This window comes from Balaenoptera musculus, chromosome 10 (genome assembly GCF_009873245.2).
Source record: "Balaenoptera musculus isolate JJ_BM4_2016_0621 chromosome 10, mBalMus1.pri.v3, whole genome shotgun sequence".
In the NCBI taxonomy this organism is placed as follows: Eukaryota; Metazoa; Chordata; class Mammalia; order Artiodactyla; family Balaenopteridae; genus Balaenoptera; species Balaenoptera musculus.
Window position 1 is genome coordinate 51,673,405 of NC_045794.1, and position 22,930 is coordinate 51,696,334.

General features: G+C 39.1%; 1 protein-coding gene across 6 annotated transcripts in view; it reads left to right on the plus strand.

The window, feature by feature from the left end:
- Window positions 1-22,930, plus strand: part of XPOT (exportin for tRNA) — a 148,202-nt gene that overhangs the window by 104,852 nt on the left and 20,420 nt on the right. For 3 of the 6 annotated variants that reach the window (XM_036867083.1, XM_036867081.1, XM_036867082.1), the window contains 10 exons: window positions 8,869-9,002; window positions 12,747-12,829; window positions 14,756-14,812; window positions 16,294-16,363; window positions 17,133-17,351; window positions 18,549-18,733; window positions 18,834-19,002; window positions 20,512-20,748; window positions 21,874-21,912; window positions 22,047-22,109. In XM_036867083.1, the coding sequence (XP_036722978.1) occupies window positions 8,943-9,002; window positions 12,747-12,829; window positions 14,756-14,812; window positions 16,294-16,363; window positions 17,133-17,351; window positions 18,549-18,733; window positions 18,834-19,002; window positions 20,512-20,748; window positions 21,874-21,912; window positions 22,047-22,109 (1,182 nt within the window). In that variant the 5' untranslated portion in view covers window positions 8,869-8,942. Of the gene's footprint in view, window positions 1-5,197; window positions 5,590-8,868; window positions 9,003-12,746; window positions 12,830-14,755; window positions 14,813-16,293; window positions 16,364-17,132; window positions 17,352-18,548; window positions 18,734-18,833; window positions 19,003-20,511; window positions 20,749-21,873; window positions 21,913-22,046; window positions 22,110-22,930 lie in introns of those variants that run through there. The other 3 variants (XM_036867084.1, XM_036867080.1, XM_036867085.1) reach the window with 3 other exon arrangements.

A 22,930-nucleotide genomic window follows, 5' to 3' on the forward strand; every position in this document is an offset into this window, starting at 1 on the left:
ACTAATCCTGTTGCTCATTATCTGAGATTTTTGGAAAGTCACTTCACCTTTTTGAGCCTCATTTGACCATTCGTAAAATGAAACTAGTACTAATTTATGCCCTGCTAACCAAAGAGCTGATGTGAGGAGCAAAGGCAATGACTTATGAATTCTAAAAGCACTACAGACAGGTAAAGTATCCATATTCCCTTATCTTTTGGTAAGCTTTATGAGGATAGTTAACATAAATACACCCTACATGAGCATTTACTCCTTATCTTCTAAATCCATCCAAACTCAGGAAGCATTTGGTACAGATCCTCTGCAGTCAAGCACTTAAGAGATGTTTCTTGATAAAACTATCAAAAGGAATGGAACATTACTTACCTGGAACTAACCCCCAAAGGCACTCACTCTCCTTAACCAGAAGAACAGAATAGCCTTAGGTCCAAGGATGAAAGGACAGTAGTGTTGAGCATAGGTCTGCAGAGCCAGATGACCTGGTTCAAATTCCAGGTCTCACTCAGTAGTTTAAAAAATTACCTTGGACAACTTTATTTATTTATTTATTTGGCCGCACTGCACGGCATGCAGGATCCGATCCTAGTTCCCCAACCAGGGATCAAACCTGGGTCCTTGGCAGTGAGAGTACGGAGTCTTAACCACTGGACTGCCAGGGACAGTTCCTGGACAACTTACCTTAATTGCTCAGTGCCTCAGTTTCCTGATCTGTGAAATGGGGTAATAGTACAAACCCCATAGAGTTATTATGAGGATTAGCAATGTTTCTAAGTACTTAGAACAGGTACCTGGAACAGAGTGAACAATGTGTAAGTGTTTTAAAAATAAATTGAACAAGTATGTGATTTCCTGGTACATATATGGTCATTTAGTTCCCCATATACAAAGTAGTAATATCAAATTCTTCCTTGTTGGGTGCTAGCCTAACTTTTTAAACTTTAGATTAAGGCTCAAGACAAAATCTAATCTACATGCACAAATATACAAACAAAAGAATGGCATTTTTACCTTTTTTTTTTTTAGTTGCATTTTTGGTGGAGAAATGAGCAGTGGGCCATAGGTCATAAGAATCCTGTAAGGATTTCAAACTAGAAGTACCCTTCAGTGGGTCTAGGGATCCCAAGTGTTCCCATCTCCCAACGTGAAACTAAAGACAGTATGTATAGAGAGGGACTTGAAGCCTGTAGTAGGTAAATAGAACCTGAACTTTTAAAGGTGTCTGAATTAGGAATCCCTTGGTATTTCTATTTAGTATTAATGGATACTGACCATTTAAATATCTACAACATTAGCAGTCAACTGACATATAGAGAAGTGGTGTCATTATGATAAAGTCTAAGGAACCATGCAAATGCTTTGGATTAAAACAAACAACTTTCGTTTACTAAATAATGCCCCAGTGCTCTGTTCTGCCTCAGGCCTCCTGCTTCACACCCACTTACTCTAAAAGAAACCAATGATTGGACTAGAACCCAATAAAGACAGCTCACCTGACCTATTTTCCAACTTCTTTCTCGGCCAGGAAGCCCATCATGGATGAGCTTTTGGTGACAATGACACTAGGCTTAATAAGCTTTGAGACAAATAAGAGACTCTGACACAGAACTCAGTGGTTATCAACTCATGTTATATTATTTGGGTTCAATTCAATACATTTCACAGATATTTACTGAGAAATTATTACCCATAAACAGAATCAGGATACAACTTATTTTCAGTCTTCAAGAATTGACTAACAGGTGAGTAAGACAACCACACAAATTTAATACAAAACAAAAACATATTAAAATATATTAATGACATGAGAGGTATGAATTTTTTTAAATCCAAAAAGGTACAAGGAAGATAACAGAAATCACCTGCAGTCTCACAACCTAAAGATAACTTTCAAGTAATGGATAAGTTTCCTTCAGTAAGTCCATGAGAGAAGCTTTGAAAGCCTAATGTAAGGTAGAGGAAATAAGGAAAGGAACAGAAAAGATAGATGTGACAGCACTATGCTGAAATTGAACTGGATCACTGAACATGAAAGCAACAAACTGACCCTAAGACCACTGAGTTCTGTTGAGGAGTTGAACGCATCGGCACAAATAGCCACATCAGGAGGGAGATGTATTTTGTGGGTAAGATCACGACTTTGGGTCTGGACATGTTAAGAGTTGACATGCTGGTGAGATGTGTAGGTGTCTTGTAACACAAGTTAGGAGTACAGAATCTTAGAACCAGAAGTAGAGAATGGGAGATCATCTTCATAGAAATGAGTGTTGAAGCCATGGAAATAATTACTGAGAGCAAGTGCAGAAAACAGAAAGCCAGATGGCTAAGAAGGCAGCCTTGGGGAAGACATGGTAAAGAGAACAAAAGTAGGAGTGCAGTGAAGACAGAGTAGTCATCAAAAAAAATAAAAGGATTTTGAGGATAACACAGGGTCAGAGTCAAGAGAGGAGAGAATTTCAAGGAGGAAGGAAATAGTCAACAGAAAAGTTGAAATAAATTAATAAAAATGGTCACAGGGTTGGATCATTTGTAAGAGTTTTAGTAGAGTGATTTGGGAACAGAAAACAGATTACAATAAGTGAGAGACTGGAACGTTAAGTGTAGGCAACATATATGGTGTATTGAAGACAGGAAATCTAGAATCAAGAATCTAGGGTTCTAGCCCACCATTTACTAGCTATGTGGCTTAGGATAAGTTACTTAAAATAGATCCACCTGTTTGCTTTTCTTTTTCTAAATTAATTAATTTATTTATTTATTTATTTATTTTTGGCTGCATTGGGTCTTCGTTGCTGCGCGTGGGGGCTACTCTTTGTTGTGGTGTGTGGGCTTCTCATTGCGGTGGCTTCTCTTGTTGCAGAGCACGGGCTCTAGGTCCACGGGCTTCAGTAGTTGTGGCATGCAGGCTCAGTAGTTGTGGCTCGTGGGCTCTAGAGCACAGGCTCAGTAGTTGTGGCGCACGGGCTTAGTTGCTCCGCGGCATGTGGGATCTTCCCAGACCAGGGCTCGAACCCATGTCCCCTGCATTGGCAGGCGGATTGTTAACCACTGCACCACCAAGGAAGCCCCTGTTTCCTTTTCTGTAAATTAAAGATGATGATGATGATGATGATGATGATGATGATGATGATGATGATGATATCTGCTCCATCCCTACAAGGTTAAGAGGAACAAATTAGAAAAGTTATATGGAGACATATTGGAAACCATAATGAAATATATAAATGTTATCTATCCTAATTCTTTCAAGTACTCTGGCAATTGAAAGAAAAGGGAAATATGGGACAGGAACAATGTTTTATTGTTATAAGAGAGGTGCCTCACCATATTTATAGGAAGAAAAACTGACTTAGTACAATAGTTCTACAGTGTCATCACCGTTTAATGGACCTTCATTTGAGAGACAGGGGTTAGAAGCACAGACTCTAGGGTCAGACTATGCGCGTTTGAATCCCAGTTCTGCTACTTAACTTTTATGCACTGCCGTTTCTTCATCTATAAAATGGGCGTAATGATAGTACCTTGTTGTGAGGATTAACATCTGAACATTCAGGACTGTTTCTGGCACATAATAAAATGCTCAAAAATGTTGCCAGTTAGTACATAAAAGCATTGCCATGTGCAAGCACACATGCTTTAAGTTAAAATAATCACAGCTCTTTGTTAACATTTTGATAACTGGCATTTTATATTAGTCTGAGATGGGAAACTGTCCATCCCTTTATGGATGGGGGAACCAGAATACAGAAGGGTCAAATTTAATATCCCTCTCAGATCCTCTTCAGGTAGATTCCAAGTAGTTCCTTATTTGTTACGAAATAACATGAATTTACAAAATTCAGAGATTTTTACAGTCCTAGGTATTTGAACTGCCATAAAGGGCCAGTGTTACTAGATAAACTGTAGATAAGCTATAGATACTAGATAAGCTGTAGATAAACTTCCCCGTATGAAGTATCCACAAAATGAATTTACAAATGAAAAAGGCAAATATAGACGGTAACAATACAATAGACGGTATTTTGAGGTTCTTTAGGATGATACAGTGGAATACACGGAACATATTACAGACTTTGGAGCCACTTAGACCACGATTAGTTTTAGGCCTCCATATTGTTCACTTATTGAGTTGTAACTACAGGCTGGCATGGTACTAGACGCTGGGGATACACTGAAATAGGACAGGAATCTTAGCCTGACATTTTAAACGAGTAAATTACAAGCGTGATGCAAAAGTGATTCGAGATACTTTATATATGAAATGCCTGGTGCAGTGTCTTGCACATGGCCGGTCACGAAATAAATGTAGCTGTTAAATGGTTACATTAATTTTATTCTACTTTTCCTCCCATTCCCCTCTCCCAAGTTTTGTTTTTCACTGTAGTTCCAGTGAGGGCAACCTAGTCTGCATTCAGTACATACTTAATCAACAATGAAACCTAAATAACGAGCACTTATTGTATGCCAAACACGTGTATTAATTTAATCCTGCCAACAACACTTTGAGGTCAGTACTATTATCATCCACTGTTTCACTGATGAGTAAACTTAAGTACAGACAGATTATGTAACGCGCCTGAAACTGAGGTTAACAACTAGTGAGCGGGGTGGTAGGTGACGGGAGTGGGGCGAGCTGGGATCCAAATCTAGGCAGCTTGTGCCTAAACTACCTCTACTCAGTATTAATAAACTACTCGGTGAATGAATAAACGAAGTAACAGTATCATAGAAGGAACCTACGAGTAGGACTTCCTAAAAAAGCGCTCCTTCTTTTCACGAATGACAAAAATACTGGTACGTTTAAAGTGAAAATAAAAAATTTTCAGCGCTCCTCGGAGGATCCTCACGCGGGGGAACACGTGGGACCACAAAAGAGAATAATTAAACAACTGACTCACACGTGGTTTGGACCACGTCGTGAGGCTCTCCGGGGCTCCATACTCTAACCTGCCAACTACCTGCCTAAGCCTTTATGGAACGTGCTAAGCAAACCCAACCCTGGGTCTCTGTCCCGGTGCAGAAACAGCAAGGGACTCTACAACCGGGAGAGATTCCCGCGAACCCCCATCCCAGCATGCACCGGAGACCCCGGCGACCACGCCTCCTGGCCAGCGCCCGGCGAGCGCGTGCGCCCCATCGCCCGGAAATGTCGCCTGCACATTGCGTGTTGGGAGTTGTAGGCTCTCGGTCCGGGTTCGCGGGTCGTAGTCGGCACTCTCCATGAGGCTGCTGGCTTTGGTCCGCGCGGCGCCGACGCGGGGAGCGCGCTTCGCGCTGACTCAGCGGCGACGGCGGCGGCAGCGTTAGCTGGCCCTCGCGCTCTTTCCCTTCCTGGGGCGCCAACCCCGCCCGCCAGCTTGCTAGCTTGCCTGCCCGGCGCCACGCAATAGAAGGCGCCAGGGGACGCGGAGCGGCGAGAGGCGCGCGGCCCCGGCCAGCTCTGTCTCCGGGGTTAGCGCTGCGGCCGTGGCGGAGGACGACGGTGACAAGGACGAGGGCCGCTCTCCCCGCTCCCTGCTTGCGGCGCCGCTCCGCTCTGCTGACCGGCCCTCGGGAGTGCAGGCGGGGAGGCGGGATGGAGTGATAGGGAAGGTGACTCGGGGCTCGGGGCGGGACTGGGACCCGAATCGGTCCATGCGAGGCTGCGAGGAAGTTGGCCGGGAGGACTGGCCCGGGGAGCGGGAGCCCCCATGTCGGGGAGGGGTGCGGGTCGGGCCCTCCATGGCGATGCTCCCCGAGGCTGGGCGGACTGGGTGGGGGTGGGTACAAGCTACGGCCGCCGAGGCTGAGCGCGTCCCCAGTGCGTGGCCGCTCGTTGCCGGGTGTTTCATCACCCGAGTTGCCACGAGGCTCCCTTTAGGGGAGGGATCCGGGGGAAGGAAGGGGGCAAGGCCGGCCGAGGAGGGCCCCCATTGCCTGTGGCCCCCGATATAGTAAAAGTGGCCGAGCCCGTTTGTAATACTTGTAGCGTGTCCCACCAGTTTCAACTGCAGAGACCTCAAACTTGATTCCCCCCACCCCACCCCCGACCCCCGTCCCAGGACAAAAAAGAAAAAAGTATTATTTCTGTGTAGTAATTTGCCAGCACGGCACGCCATTTTTGCTTTTCCCTTCCTCACAATTCTGCAGGAGTAGAGACGCGTGATGTTTCCCTGTAACCCGAAAAAAGGAGTACCTTTTAAAAGTGTTAATTGTAACAACTAGCACTGTTTGAAAGTGCTAGTTGTTACTGAGGGAAGTTACGTTTTATTAAAGCGACATGTCAGAGTGGTGTTAAAAGGCTGGAAAGATTCAGTCCTGGGCTTTGAACAGTCTTCAGTAGGTGTAGAGGAATTTTTCCAGATTGTTTTGATTCTTGATTTAATGGCTATACATGGGAGAATTAGGGCTTAATATTTAAAGTATGTTGCTCGCCTTCCCCCAGAACATTTGCTAGATGCGTAATTGAAGTGTTTATCACATTGTAACAAATGTTTAAGCCTGCACCGCTATGCGGTGTTGGAACATTATGCACAGCCTTTTACTGGGAAAATTGTCACCTTTTTGCACAGGTTGTAACTTTTCAGTTTTTTTGCATACATGTAGGTGATTTACCATTGCACGTTGATTATTATCCAAGTGCCTTCTCCGTGGGGGATTCTTTCTGTACTGACAACTGTAACAAGTTTTGTTTCCTTAAGTTGTTTTGTTTGCGATGTTTTTTCTTAGGACCACTTGCTGTTTCCCTTGATAAAATCAAAGTGACCAAGCTTATGCAGTTTTCAACTGTAACAAGTTTTGTTTCCTTAAGTTGTTTTGTTTGCGATGTTTTTTCTTAGGACCACTTGCTGTTTCCCTTGATAGAATCAAAGTGACCAACTTACGCAATTTTCCCTAAAGCCATGCCAAATTCTAGGAATCTTTTATAGGACTTAATCTGGGATTCATAGAAATTCAGATTGTCTTTTCTTTCTGTGTGTGCATTTTTCAGGGGAATTGTCATCAAATTTGCAACAGTACCTTTTTTTTTCCCATCTGTTCAAAATGCCAGTTTACTAGTATAAGAAATCTAGATTGCTCCAAGTAGTTCCCATTCCCCCATGTGCCTAGCTCTGAATGATAGATAACCTATTGAGGACCCACTAGGTGCCAGGCATGCTTTACATACCTTAGCTCATTGATGTCTTTACAACTTTATGAGTCAGATGCTCTTTTTCCCATTTCATAGAAAGGGCTCTCTCTCAGGTTTGGTAGTTGTCTGTGTGGTCCCAGTTTGAAAATGACAAGATCAGAGTACCAATACAGGTCTTTCCAAATCCAAAACGTATGTTATATTATGTCCTAGGGACACAGTGACAAATACTCAGACAGTCCCTCCTTCCCTTTAAGGTTAATGAGAGAAAAGTAGTAAGCAGACAGTGACAATGTATCAGCATTTAGGTGGGGCATCTAATCCACTTTGGGAGAGTTGAACAATAGGGGTCAAAGAAGCGTTTTTGAAAGAGGTGACCTCTAAGCTGAATTCTGAAGAACAAGCAGGGGTTAACTAAGGAAACTAAGGTAACAAGGAAAGAGCAATGTGTGCAAAGAAGATGAAAGGCAGAATACCACTGGCCTTGCTGGGTTAGGGTGCAGAATTGTGAGGAGTCGTTGAAAAGTGTTTGCATCTTAATCCTGAGGGCAGTGGGGACTTACACTGCCTCTCTGTAGTCTGCAAGTATGATGGTAACCGTAAGAGAAGGGGTCAAGCTTTCTTCTCCAAGGCTCTCAGCACGTATCCTGATTTATCATTGGATTCAGGCAGAGCGGGGGAGACAGAAAAGCATGTTGTAGTAGGAGTCTTCTAACCTGGATCTGATCCTGGTCTTATCATTCCCAAAAGGCTGTGACCCCTTCCACACCACATCCCCCATTTAGGTTCTTGACCCCGTTAGGCTCTGATTTCCTCTTTGGGTAGATCAGTTATGGTCTAATTGGTTATGATAATTAAAAAAAAAAAAAAGCCTTACAACCTTTTAATAGGAGTAGTAAGACCTGGTCTCCCTACCTCAGGTAGAGTTTTGTTCTTTTGTTTCTGCAAATAAATATACATTTTATGAGAAAACCAAGTTGCCTTTGGGCTGGTCATGTTCTTACTTGAGAATGTTAGACCCTATATTGTGAGAAAGTGCAGTATTTTCCAGAGGCTAAAAAAAGTTCTTAATAAGAAAATCAGTGTTGTCAATTTTTATAGCTGCTGTTAGAAAACAGTTTTTGAAATACATTTCTGGAATTGGACTGGCAAGAGCAGAGATCTGTAAAGGCAGAGCTAGCCCATTTTTTCAAAAGCTAAATGACTTGTTTTTCACTTTTTCTCTCCTTTTTCATTTGACTTCTCCTGAAGTACTTGGTAGACTCTCCAGAAAGGCACTCTGAGATCCGTATTTAGTCAGACATTCTTAATTTTTTTTTTAAAAGGATTGTGATATTGATAAATGGCAGTAAGCAAGTATTATAATTAGTATAATAAGATGATCTGGGTTTGTCTTTTTTTTAACTTAATATAGTTGCACAATTGCACTTTACTGGAGATGGTAATAACATAAATTAGATACTTCTGTTTCAAGAAAAAGAATTACTTTCTGTACTTTATTGATGATCTTGAAGAAAAAAAATTGAGAACCTTAATGGCATACCTTAGATTTTTAGAAATTACACATTAGCGGAGTATTTAGCAGACCCAGTCTTCTGAGACTTAGGCTCCTTTAGTTGTAATTTGGATAGGTTCAAAAGAAGTTCTTTTAACTGTTAAACTTCTTTGCATAATGTTACCGCTTGTTATGATATTCTGGATAAGCATCTATTTTGTTTATCAAGTATTGTTTTCTTTCAACTTTGTGTGTGTGTGTGCAGATGTTTGTGGATTCTTCTGTGGGATCAGAGGGCACGCCTATTGTAATCAGAAAACTCCAAGTATAGCAGCAGGGATGGATGAACAGGCTCTTTTAGGGCTAAATCCAAATGCTGATTCAGACTTCAGGCAAAGGGTAAGTTAAGTCGGCTTAATCATTTTTTAAAGCATGTTATGGAAAGATTTGCATTAGAGGACTTGAATCAAAAATATACATCTGATAAAGGTTTAATTTGGGTGGAAATGAATAGAGAAACAAATTTGAGGTATTTGACTATATTCTGAATACAGAAACAGTGAGTGATTGTGATTTATTTTCTCTTTAGTTGGCTTAAAAGTATTAAAATCTCATGTAATTCAAGGCAGGTCTTTATGTCACATCACTATTTCTAATTATTTAAAAGTTGTAATGCAAAGGATTGTTCAAGGGACTTTCCATAGTAGCCAGTGTACATATTATGTTTTCCCATTGCTTGGTTTGGTCTAAACAAGTTGCTTAACCCTCATGTTAGTGATAGTTAACATCCTTGTTATTTAGACATGTAAATAAGCAGTTATGATATGCCATCAGGTTATGTAAAATGATCACCTGACAAAGAATCCATTATGAGGTGCTGGGATATTTGGGTAAGTATAAACAATTAAACATAATTTAGCCTACACCTGTAATCATGACTATGGCTGAATGATAAAGAAGAATCTAAAGAACAAGCCTATAATTAAATTTTTTAAAGATGCGTGGGTGGTTTGAGGTATAAGGTAAGTGGGTGGAGAGTCATTTTCTTCTTTCTACTTCTCATAGCAAAGAATATTTTTTATAAATGAGCTAAACGAGGTTAACAATTTCACAAAAGATAGCAATTTAACAATTTCACAAAAAATAACAATTTTTCTGCTTTTAAGCAGAGATTTTTTTTTAAGTAGTAAAAAATTTCCAGGGTTTCCAGCATAGTATCATGTGCATGTCTCTGCTGTTAAAAGAAGTAACCAGCCCTCCAGATAGAGGTAAATAACAAGAATTGAGATTTAAATAGCTAATTACAAGATACCTATCAAACTGGTTAGGACATGAAAAGTCATTAAAAGTCCATGTCTTCTGTGTATGAACAAATATTTCTTTTCATGAGAGTGTAAGCTACCTGCTTTCAAACCCTTAGTCACATAGTCGAAGCATCATAGACCTGTACCTTTAGTCTGGCTTGGTACTACATAGTTATTATAGCTAAAATCTTTGACTATTTGTTTAGTTATTAAATAAACTTCTCTGTTATTTTTTACGTTCCTTTTTTGAAATCCTTTGTTTTATAATTAAATTCCACCATCCGACAGGTATTTTTTTAAATGTGCCATGATTTTCTTTTTCAGAAAAGTAAAACTAGTAAACTGGCAATGGTTTTAATATAGAAGTTAGGTTTTTAATCAGTAAAAATGGGTTCTATCAGTCATAGGCATATGTTAGGCATCCTGGTGCAGGCTTAATTTGATATCCCATTAAGCCAACCTGTGTAACAATTAGGATGAATAACAAGGAATCTTAAGGAAAAGTGAGTTCTGATAGTCCTGATATTGGAATTCAGGAGTAGTGGGAACTTAATTCAGTTTCGTAGTAAGATAAATGACTACCAACCTGGGTTCCCAATTGTCTCTCTGTAGTTCTCTGTTTTCTACATGGGCAGTAAGTAGCTGAACTGACTCTGTTGCCACTTAGAGACAGTGGAGCATTAGAAAGAAGGTACGAGAGAGAACTGGGTGATAAAAGCTTTGACTTGTTCGTCATTGCCACAGTTTTTTTTTTTTGATGCTAGTATCACATGGACTCAGAGTGCAAAGACTAGCTAAAACTGAGATTTTTCAAGTTATTATCACTTAAAAAAATAGAATATCTGTCTTTGGTTTAAAACTTGCTATTATTTAAAGAAAATGGTATGTCAGTGACAATTCTAGCAGCTGAATCACACCTCCCCCACCTCTTTTGGTAAGTGAAATATCAGGTTGTAACGCAGTATACGATTGACTTCAGCATTGTCCCCTGCCCCGGCCCCTGAGGTATTCCTAAAGGAAACTCTAGGTTTCATGGAATAGATATTGTTAGACACCTGAACTAGATTATTTTGCAGCTGCTTGGGTTCCTATATTCTTAATTTCTAAAGATGGCTGTTATTTACACTTAAGATAGTATTTGGTGATCTTCATCTGCTCACTTTCATTTATCTGGTCCTCTGTCAGTGGGAGCAGCCATTGAGACCATGTCTGAAAACCCAATTCCCTCATTCATACAGTTACATAGCACAGGAAACTTATCACCTAAATACAGTGGGTTTTTTGCTGCTTATTTTTCTTTAACCTCTAAGTGAAAGGAAAAAATAATTTTATATCTTGACAGTATATGTGTGTGTAAGTGTGTATGTATGTATGTATATATATATGCATAGACACATATACACATGAATATATGACATATACACACATGACTAAAACAAGTTACACAAAATAATAGTTATTCTTGCTAGGTGCAGTGCACTCTGATATTCTGTATTCTGTTTTATGTTAAAAATTGCTGATCAAGACCAATAAAACTGTCTTCATCATGGATGGGGCACAAACCACATTTAAAAAAAATATACTGGCTAATTGAAATTAGGTTCCTCTAAGGCTTAATATTGTTTCTAACTTAATTTCAGGGTTTATATCAGTATGTAATTGCTTTAAAATCATTTAGCAGTGTTTCTAGAGATTATGTGTTATTTTCCTGACTGAGATATTTTTTACAAGTTGGTGAGGTTACTGTTTGTCCATTGTCATATGTGACACCTGCATCTGTCATTGATTCCAGTTGCAACATACTAATGGAAGAGTGGCAGAAGTCACTCCCATTTTCCCAGCAGTGGTAGAGAGCATGTGGACTTGGTGCTGCATGCATTCTAGAGTATACTTGCTCTTATGACAGGCCCCAGAATTCGTGAATACAGGGATGAGAAGCACACTTCCTAAAGCTTTTTTTTTTTTTTTTTTTAATTTTATTTATTTATTTATTTTAATGGCTGTGTTGGGTCTTAGTTTCTGTGAGAGGGCTTTCTCTAGTTGTGGCAAGCGGGGGCCACTCTTCATCGCGGCGCGCGGGCCTCTCACTGTCGCGGCCTCTCTCGCTGCGGAGTGCAGGCTCAGTAATTGTGGCTCACGGGCCCAGTTGCTCCGCGGCATGTGGGATCTTCCCAGACCAGGGCTCGAACCCGTGTCCCCTGCATTATCAGGCAGATTCTCAACCACTGCGCCACCAGGGAAGCCCCTTCCTAAAGCTTTGACCATTTCAATTATTTGGTACTTCTGCAAACTTCATATCAAGCAGTTGAACTCTGATTTTAATCTCACTTTTTAGGAAACTTACATGATATAGCTGAAGATTTTAAATAACTCTCCTTTTCTGTTAAACAGTAGATCGAATGACATACAGAGTATGTTTCATCTTTTATAATCACCTCTTTAATAGCATGTTTGCTATTAAGTAGGAAAAATATTGTTTATATACCATTTTATAATTGCATATACCTCAGTAGTATAGCACTTGACACAGCACTTGAGTGTTTTCTCTCTGATCTTCCTAATAATTCAGAGATATCTGCAGGGCATTTTTGTGTTATCTCCTTTCCTGTAAAGAAACAGGTTGGAGTATCCAACTGATAGAATTTGTTTTTTACTTAACCTTTTTCCTAGGAATGATCACTAAGTTGCACATACTCAGAAGCCTGAATTCAATGTTTAGCTATTTTTTATTTAGTCACTTTTTTGTTGTTAGTTTGCTACTCCCAGAAAACTTTATTGAGTATTGGCAGAGAATGAGATTGACTATTCCAAATGAATTTTCTGCTTTGCAATCTTACAGGCCCTGGCCTATTTTGAGCAGTTGAAGATTTCCCCAGATGCCTGGCAGGTGTGTGCAGAAGCTCTGGCCCAGAGGACGTACAGGTGATTAAAACAAAATTTGCATGATTTGTCGGAGAATTTAAATTTTTGTGAACTTGACAGGATTGTTACATTTACCTGTTTGGAAAATGTTTTCATAAAAACATTTTATGACTTATATTTTGGAAAACTATTCAGTGTAGAAATGAGAAAAATAATAAACTAATAATTTGGCCATTCCAGAACTGACTTTTCATTAAAATATCCTTTGCCTTATTCTGAGTACCTGGCAGTAGATCCCAAGTGGCATATAGTTTCTATACAATAGAAACTTCCTTATCTTCTTACGATGGGGAGGGATAGTTGGTTTTCTAAAAAGTTGGTAAAGGAGGTAATCAAAAATTATATATATCTTAATTTTTAATTTAAAGTATATAAACACTTAGTTACTAATCTTTTGATATTGGACCAAGGACTTTTCTTTGCATATATGCCACTAACATTCACTTCATCATTCTCAACGTTGATCACACCCGTAATTGATCCTCTGTAATTTCCACTTTGATTCCCTGTAGTGGATTGAGGAACAGTGAGTACAGATTTCTAAACTTTTTATTTATTTGTTCCTATCTCTCCAAGTTATCTGTCTCACATCACATAGGTCCAAGGTTTTCCCCCTGCAATGTGACTTCCTATGAACTCTTTCTAAAGCATTCAACTTAATTTTTATGAAAATATAAACTGTCATCATACTCATTTCATTAGTTTATATAATAAAGTTACTTACGTACAAAAGAAGTACAACGCACATAGTGAGGCTTGGGGAAACACAGCTGACTAGTTGTAAATAAACAACTCTACTAGTGGGAGTAGAAGTTTATAGGGGTCAGTGATGACTCCTAGCTAGAGTTCTTGGCATGCTGTGGGTATCAGTCACTACATTTTATAGCCGAAAGGAAGTGCTCCAGTTTAGTGAAAGTTGGTTTTGAGAATATCTATATGTCTTAGAGTGAATAAGGGCTGGCTTTTAATTAAAGGCTCCCTATAGTTTATATTTTGAGTGGAAGATCTAGGTCATATAATTAGTTAAAGCTTCAGTGCCATCCATGATAAGATTAGAAACCCTAGGGTCTTAGAAGAGATGCAAATTAAACGTAACTTTTTAAAAAAAAACTTTTAAAAATTAAGTTTCATTGTCTTAAGTGTGAAATTATTATTATTTTTTGGTTAATTGATGTAGTCTAAATGAAGATAACATCTCCATTCTTGTATTGACTAGTTAGCTTTGTATATGAAAAATTGTTCCATGACTAAGCCTGGCCCAGACCAGCTGTCTTAAGATGAACAGATTGTTGTTCACTAAAGGGACTTGGTCAGAGTTTGTACCTGGCTCACTGCAGCTCTGCCGTCACCCCTAGAGAGACAGTAGGAAGTGGGTGATGGGTGGGTGTTGACTTTTCCTCCCCTTTTAGAAGGGCAGTATATTGGTAGCTTGGTTTTCTGTGTGAATTTTGGGGGCTGGACTGCCAGTCCAGGGGACTCTGCTTGCTTTGGATTGGACTGCAGTAGAACTTTTAAGTATGACCGTGATGACCGTTTCTGGTTTGACTCAGTCTCTGGCTGTTCTGCCATTTGTAATTTGACATCTAGCCTTTCTCTTGTAAAACGTAGGAGTTGTTCTGGGAATCCTGACATGTAGAATTTAGGGGGAATGCCTTCTGTTTGCAAAAGCACTGTACGTACTTAAAGTGCATCTTAAATTGTTTTGGTTATTCTGCTCGCCAGATTTCCATTGAATATTGTATAACATAAAAAGTTCTCTTAGCTTTTTAAACAAATGGATGTGAATGTAAAACTTGAGATCAATAAGCCAAAGGTCTAGTTGGAGAAACTTTTCAACTGTAGTTTATTCATTACTATTTTACCTTTGATTTGTTTTCCCTAATTCATATTCTGCTTATCTAATTTTTCTTTTTTTTTCTTTTTCAGTGATGATCACATTAAATTTTTCTGCTTTCAAGTACTAGAACATCAAGTTAAATACAAGTAAGGCTTTTCTCCCTGAGATGTGTGGGGAGAGGCCATTTTTTTTTTTAACTTTTAAAATAATTGATTAATTAATTTCTTTTTGACAACGTTGGGTCTCTGTTGCTGCACACGGGCTTTCTCTAGCTGCGGCGAGCAGGGGCTACTCTTCGTTGTGGTGCCCAGGCTTTTCATTGCAGTGGCTTCTCTTGTTGCAAGCACGGGCTCTAGGTGCACGGGCTTCAGTAGTTGTGTACGGGCTTAGTTGCTCCATGACTTGTGGGATCTTCCTGGACCAGGGATCGAACTCGTGACCCCTGAATTGGCAGGCAGATTCTTTTTTTTTTTTTTTTTTTTTTTTTTTTTTTGTTGTTGTTGGTTTAGGTGGGAGGGCAAATATGGTTCTTGTTACTCCATCTTGGCTGGATTCAGAAGTTCCCCCAAGGCTCTACTCTTTTTTTTTTTTTTTTTTTTTTTAATTTTATAGCTACTTTATTTATTTATTTATTTATTTTTGGCTGTGTTGGGTCTTCGGTTCGTGCGAGGGCTTTCTCTAGTTAACGGCAAGTGGGGGCCACTCTTCATCGCGGTGCGGGGACCGCTCTTCATCGCGGTGCGCGGGCCTTTCACTATCGCGGCCCCTCCCGTTGCGGGGCACAGGCTCCAGACGCGCAGGCTCAGTAGTTGTGGCTCACGGGCCCAGCTGCTCCGTGGCATGTGGGATCTTCCCAGACCAGGGTTCGAACCCGTGTCCCCTGCATTGGCAGGCAGATTCTCAACCACTGCGCCACCAGGGAAGCCCGGCAGGCAGATTCTTAACCACTGCGGCACCAGGGCAGTCCCGAGAGGCCATTTTTTAAATTAGTTTTTCCCTCTTTGGGGACACCATAACATAGGTTGTAAATTGACAGTATATGTCATATCCAGCTCATAGATGCATTTTGATTTATCCCAAAAAGTGTTTTAAAAATACTGAGTTCATTGGTTACATATAAAAATCCAGTCATTTCACAGGAAAACAATAGATTTCCAGCTTCTCTGGAAAAAATTAGAAGATCTGGCAATACTGAGCCTGTTTCTCTGAACGATGACTCTCTGTTAGAGTTGAGTGGCAGTGTGGGCACTTGCATTTAGAACCCCTGCCTAATTTAAGTAAAAACAGTGAATTGCTGCTCTGGGGATCCTTAGTTTGCCTATTGATTTATTCTGTAAACCACAGACCTGAGACCATGGATGTATTTTCGTCTGAAAAATTGTGTAGCTGCCATTTTGTTTTAACATGAACTGAACCACAAAACAAAGATCAGTATTGATACCCCCACCTGCCTCTCCCACCCCTGTCTTTAAAGCAGTGATGAGAGGTATTATCAATTTGTTTTAGGGAATTTTAGATAGTCGAGTGCTATACAAATTTTCTCATTCAAATTTATAAGAGGCCGTTACTTTTTTAAAACCAGACACTAAACATTATCATTGTTATTTTTCTTCTCTGTTTTGAACAGATACTCAGAACTAACTACTGTTCAACAACAACTGATTAGGGAGACACTCATATCTTGGCTTCAAGCTCAGGTAAAATAGTAGTTTTTACATTTAGTACCTCAAATTGCCAGATATTTAAATTTTTATTTTTGCAAGAGTTTGCAACTTCACCTCAAAAATGTCACTCATTTATCCTCCATTTCATCATGTAGCTCTTTTAGAAAGTGCTGTTTTTGAAGATCACGGGTAGATGAAAACTTAGCAATAACTTAAAATTATATTGATAATTGAAGCTGTCATTCTGTCCATGACACATGGTGGAAACTTTGGTTTTAAAATGTAATATTTTTTTAACTACTTGACAAAAGTCGCTTTTCTGTTCACACTTAAGGTGAGCCCTCCTGGACAGCCTCTTAACAAAGAGCCCTTTTCAAAGGAGCCAATAGAGTTCTGTATTCACTATATTCTTTTTCATTAATTTTAGCTAATCTTAACATATTAAAGCAGTTGTGTAGCTAGGATGTTTATTTTCCTTAAAGAGCAAGCAGCCAGAAGAAAAATCATTGAATTTTTTTTCTTCTTAGAAAAAATTATAGGAACTACTAATGCTCTGCCCACGAAACTTTTCTCTGAAAGTGTGAGAGTGAGGTGTAACCATTAGCACCTTCGTTCATTTGATTGTTCTCCATCTGGCTGGTCACCTCAGAACTTTGGTAATTCTCAAGCATATTTGTTGCACAGCTGTTCTAGAGCCTGGTGAAGTTTGGTGGGGTTTTGCCTATTAATGGTAAATAGGAAAACAACGTTTGAGTCTTTTTCACTTACATTTAATTTTATGAACTATTTCTCTGTCTGTCAGATGCTGAATCCCCAACCAGAGAAGACCTTTATACGAAATAAAGCAGCCCAAGTCTTCGCCTTGCTTTTTGTTACAGAATATCTCACTAAATGGCCCAAGTTTTTTTTTGACATTCTCTCAGTAGTGGACTTAAATCCAAGGGGAGTAGATCTGTACCTCCGAATTCTCATGGCTATTGATTCAGAGTTGGTGGATCGTGATGTGGTACATACATCAGAGGCAAGTAACTTCCTATTAATTTTAAGTTTTTAATGTAGATATTGTAGGAGATGGTGGGCATATAATAAAAGGATCAAGAAGGGTTTTTTATTTTTTATTTTATTTATTTATTTATTTATTTATTTATGGCTGCGTTGGGTCTTCGTTTCTGTGCAAGGGCTTTCTCTAGTTGTGGCAAGCGGGGGCCACGCTTCATCGCGGTGCGCGGGCCTCCCACTATCGCGGCCTCTCTTGTGGCACAGAGAGGCCTGGAGGTCTGGAGCACAGGCTCCAGATGCGCAGGCTCAGTAATTGTGGCTCACGGGCCCAGTTGCTCCACGGCATGTGGGATCTTCCCAGACCAGGGCCCAAACCCGTGTTCCCTGCATTGGCAGGCAGATTCTCAACCACTGCACCACCAGGGAAGCCCTATTGTTTTTTTGAGATAAAACTTTATTAAGAATACTTATAAATTTATTCAACATTTTGAATTTTGTTTTACAAAGGGATTTAAACTTGGGGTTTTTTTCCAGGTGTAGGGTGAAATTAGAGTATTCAGATTTTTTTTTTAACCAGGCAAGAACTTTCTCTAGTGAAATACACAAATTGATTTTTTCCTGTGAATCTGTAGACAAATGTGGCCTATATTTACTACTGCTTTATAGTCACCGAGTGAGGAAAAAGCATTGCTTATGAATCAGTGCTGGGTTCTTCTGTATTCTCAGTTAGTCACATAGCTCATCACCTAGTCTTTCTCTATTTCTGTATTACCCAATATAACTTTCTCCTTTTTCTTAAAGAACACAATGGAAATAGCTTAATTCAAATGTGTATGATAATTTGAGGTCATTGTATGTCAAATATGTTTGTAACATTTAAGTAATTGCTATTCTCTTAAGTAATTTTAAGTATTTGTATAATATTGAGAAATAACTTTTATCACATGGTTAAGATTTCTAAGCAATGTTTATTTATAGTTTGTGTTTAATAAGAAATTATGTCTGAGGAAATGAGTAGAATGGAAGGAGGAATTAGAAAGAATCACAGGTTATGATTTTAGAGCAGATAAATAGGAAATAGCGGCAGGGAATGTATTAACAAGTCTGGAAGTTTAGTGGTGAGGAAATTACTGTGTGCAACTATTATTCAGATGTTAAACATTATTTTGGGAGGTAATCTACTTTAATTGTGTACATGGTATTTTGTTTTGTCTTTTAGGAGGCTCGTAGGAATACTCTCATAAAAGATACCATGAGGGAACAGTGCATTCCAAACTTGGTGGAATCATGGTACCAAATCCTACAAAACTATCAGTATACTAATTCAGAAGTGACATGTCAGTGCCTTGAAGTAGTTGGGGCTTATGTCTCTTGGATAGACTTATCCCTTATAGCCAATGATAGGTAAGTAAACCGATATTTTAAAAATGTAAACCTGCAAAATACACTATGTAAAACTCATGAATTTGAAAATATTGTAACAATTTTATTTCACCATTGCCAGGTTTATAAATATGCTGCTAGGTCATATGTCAATAGAAGTTCTACGGGAAGAAGCATGTGATTGTTTATTTGAAATTGTAAATAAAGGAATGGATCCTGTTGATAAAATGAAACTAGTAGAATCTTTGTGTCAAGTATTACAGTCTGCTGGGTTTTTCAGCATTGACCAGGTCAGTAAATTTATGTATAAGGTTTTGAAAATGTTAGAACAAATTAGGATAGGCAGTAATTTAAATATGCTTTCCTTTTCTTTTTCTTTCTTTTTGTTTTGTTTTTAAATGCTGGAAACTTCCTTGACATTATAATAATGAAACATTGTATCTAGAAAGCCATAATGTTATCTGTAACATTTGCCTTGAACAATAGATTATACCAGACTTAAACTTGAAGGTCTGGGATGGTACTTACAATTGTGCGTTTCTAACAAACTCTCAGGTGATACTGTGATACTGCTGGTTCATGGACCACATTTTAAGAAGCATGGCAATGCGTTTTGACCTAAATTAGACTCAATTATAAATGTTATATTTTCATCACATTCATTTGAGCTGTTAAAGTTTAGCCTCAGCAGAATTAGGGCTGAGTGTGGTAAATTAGTAATTTAGAAACTGAATTTGAAGGGTTTTATTTTTAATTTTACCTGTGATATTGGTAAAGAATTACTGAGAAGTCTTTGTATTGTTGATATGTCAGGAGTACAACACCTCTGGTATTTTTCTAGCTGACAAATAGTAGTGTTTTCTTACACTGCTAATAATTGTCTTATTTAGTCCCTGGTAAAAGATTTAAAATGCTGAAGGTAAAAATCTCTTTCTGTAGGGAACATCATAAGGATAATTAATGAAAGTAACCTAATTTTAAGTTCTAGCATTAGTGCTGATGTGACCTTAGGCAGGTGATTATAATAGCAGTTTTATCTCTTTGTAGTGCAGTTGAGGTTCAAATTAAATAGTATCAGAAATGACTGTTGTAAATTCTTATACGTAGCATAATATGGCAGCATTAACTTTATTAGAGCGTATTTACTAAATTCAGCAGTTTAGAGAGAAGGTTTTGAAACCACAGATCTCTTTTTTTAAGCTTTTATAAGTTGTCAATGTCTACATGACTATAATCATTAAAAATAGTTGCTTTGAAGAGTTAGTACTAGTGGATAATAATAGTAGAAGAATTCAAATTCTTAAAATTTCCCAGTCAAAATGGTAGAATTGTTAGTGTCTAATGCTAGTTTAAAAATGACTCCTGGGACTTCCCTGGTGGCACAGTGGTTAAGAATCTGCCTGCCAATGCAGGGGACATGGGTTCGAGCCGTGGTCCGGGAAGATCCCACATGCTGTGGAGCAACTAAGCCTGTGTGCCACAACTACTGAGCCTGTGCTCTAGAGCCCACGAGCCACAACTACTGAGCCCCCACGCCACAACTGCTGAAGCCCGCGTGCCTAGAGCACTGCAATGAGAAGCCCACGCACTGCTACGAAGAGTAGCCCCAGCTCGCTGCAACTAGAGAAAGCTGGCACGCAGCAATGAAGACCCAACGCAGCCAAAAATAAAAAATAAATAAATAAAATAAAATAAAATAAAAATGACTCCTATGATTGGCACTTGACCCATACCTAAGTTTAGAGTTTTCCCTCTTAGGTGGTTGGTTTTAAATTGAAGTCTGTATTGATCATTTGTAGGAAGAAGATGTTGACTTCCTGGCCAGATTTTCTAAACTGGTAAATGGAATGGGACAGTCATTGATAGTTAGCTGGACTAAATTAATTAAGAATGGGGATATCAAGAATGCTCAAGAGGCACTACAAGCTATTGAAACAAAGGTGGCACTGATGTTGCAGCTTCTAATTCATGAGGATGATGACATCTCTTCTAACATTATTGGATTTTGTTATGATTATCTTCATATTTTGAAACAGGTAAGTCCTTATTTTAATCTTTTTGTCCAGTAGATAATATAGAAAAGCAATAGAGAATTGGAAAATACAGGAGAAATGAAAACAAGAAAATACTCATAATTCTACACTCTGATGACATTTACTGTTAATTATTAATGTATTTTCATCTTTTTTTTTTCTTTAAACTTCTTAGCCAGAAAACAGAAATGGCCAGGTTCTAAAATTCACTAGACTAAAAAGCTTCAGAATTAGTTATAGGTTTAGGTTGTTCTTTTATTTTGAATCTGTGTTTATTTCTTTTTCTTTTTTTTAAATCTTGGCTGCTTCGCACGGCTTACGGCATCTCAGTTCCCCAACCAGGGGTTGAACCCGGGCCCCGGCAGTCAAAGCGCCAAATCCTAATCACTAGACCACCAGGAAACTCCATGAACCTGTTTATTTTTATTTATTTATTTTTTTGGCCGTGCGGCATGTAGGGTCTCAGTTCCCTGACCAGGGATTGAATCCGTGCCCCCTGCATTGGGAGCGCGGAGTCTTAACCACTGGACCGCCAGGGAAGCCCCCTCTGTTTATTTCTAAATACAGTAGAAATTTTGTTAAACGTGGTTCATTTTTTTTTTATTTAATTATTTAATTTATTTATTTTTGGCTGCGTTGGGTCTTCGTTGTTGAATGCAGGCTGTCTCTAGTTGTGGCGAGCAGGGGCTACTCTTCGTTGCGGTGCGCGGGCTTCTCGTTGTGGTGGCTTCTCTTGTTGTGGAGCCTGGGCTCTAGGCATGCAGGCTTCAGTAGTTGCAGCACACGGGCTCAGTAGTTGTGGCTCACGGGATTTTGGGCCTTGTTTAAAAACAAAGTGAGATCATACTTTGCTGTTCTGTAATCTGCTTCTTTGCTGAATACATTTATAAGTATCTTTTAAAATCAAATTCATCTACATGTCTTTGCCTACATGCCTACATGTCAAGTTACTTACTAGAAGTGAAATTGATAGATCTTAGGTTAGGTACATTTCAAATATGTACTGTCAAACTGCCCTCCAGAAAAGCTGTGTGCATGTTTGAAAAGATCTTAACTGATCAGGAAAATATTCTGATAAGCAAGTATAACTTTAGGAAACCTAATAAATGATTGCTTTCTTTTCAACAGCTTACAGTGCTCTCTGATCAGCAGAAAGCTAATGTAGAGGTAATTGACTTCTTTTTGCTTCTTTTAAACCAATAATAGCATCTACATCTGCAGTCTGCCTTGAAATATAGCTTAATTTCAAATTATATGAAATTAAAGGAGACTGACAAAAGGTATTTTATTCTTAATTTTAGGCAATCATGTTGGCCGTTATGAAAAAATTAACCTATGATGAAGAATATAACTTTGAAAATGAGGTAAGAATTTTGCATTGAGGAGCAATCAGTTTTAATTTTGTTTACTTACATCAAATTAATATTCCAAGTTTTGATTATCTTAAAAAAATTAGTCTTGGGGTTTTGTTTTTGTTTTTGTTTTTTGACTGCGTTGGGTCTTCGTTGCTGCGCACGGGCTTTCTCTAGTTGTGGCAAGTGGGGGCTACTCTTCATTGCGGTGTGCCAGCTTCTCATTGCAGCGACTTCTCTTGTTGCGGAGCACGGTGTCTAGGCATGCAGGCTTCAGTAGTTGCAGCACACGGGCTCAGTAGTTGCGGCTCACGAGCTCTAGAGCGCAGGCTCAGTAGCTGTGGCGCACGGGCTTAGTTGCTCCACGGCATGTGGGATCTTCCCGGACCAGGGTTCAAACCCGTGTCCCCTGCATTGGCAGGTGGATTCTTAACCACTGCACCACCAGGGAAGACCCTAGTCTTGTTTATATTGACCTCTACTTAGGTGAAATTAATGGAAACTTTCATAATTCTTCATTTTTTGGTATTTTGTCCCACTTTAAAATGACCCTTTTAAAAACACTTTGTAGCATTGAACTTCATAAATATTGACAGTATTATTGGTGATCATATTTCACTTTATATTTAGTAAGAGTGGTGAGTTGAGGCCCAGTTGATGGACCTCAGATCATAATTGTCTATGGGAGAGTAGGAATGAGGCACTTAACTGTCTCTGGACTTGTTCTGGTTAAAGTCTTGTCCAGGGTTGTCAGTGAGTCAGCTTCTCATCAATCACAAGGGTCATCGGTGCTTTCTAGCAACTCAGTGATGGCATGTACTGTCTAGTTGTGT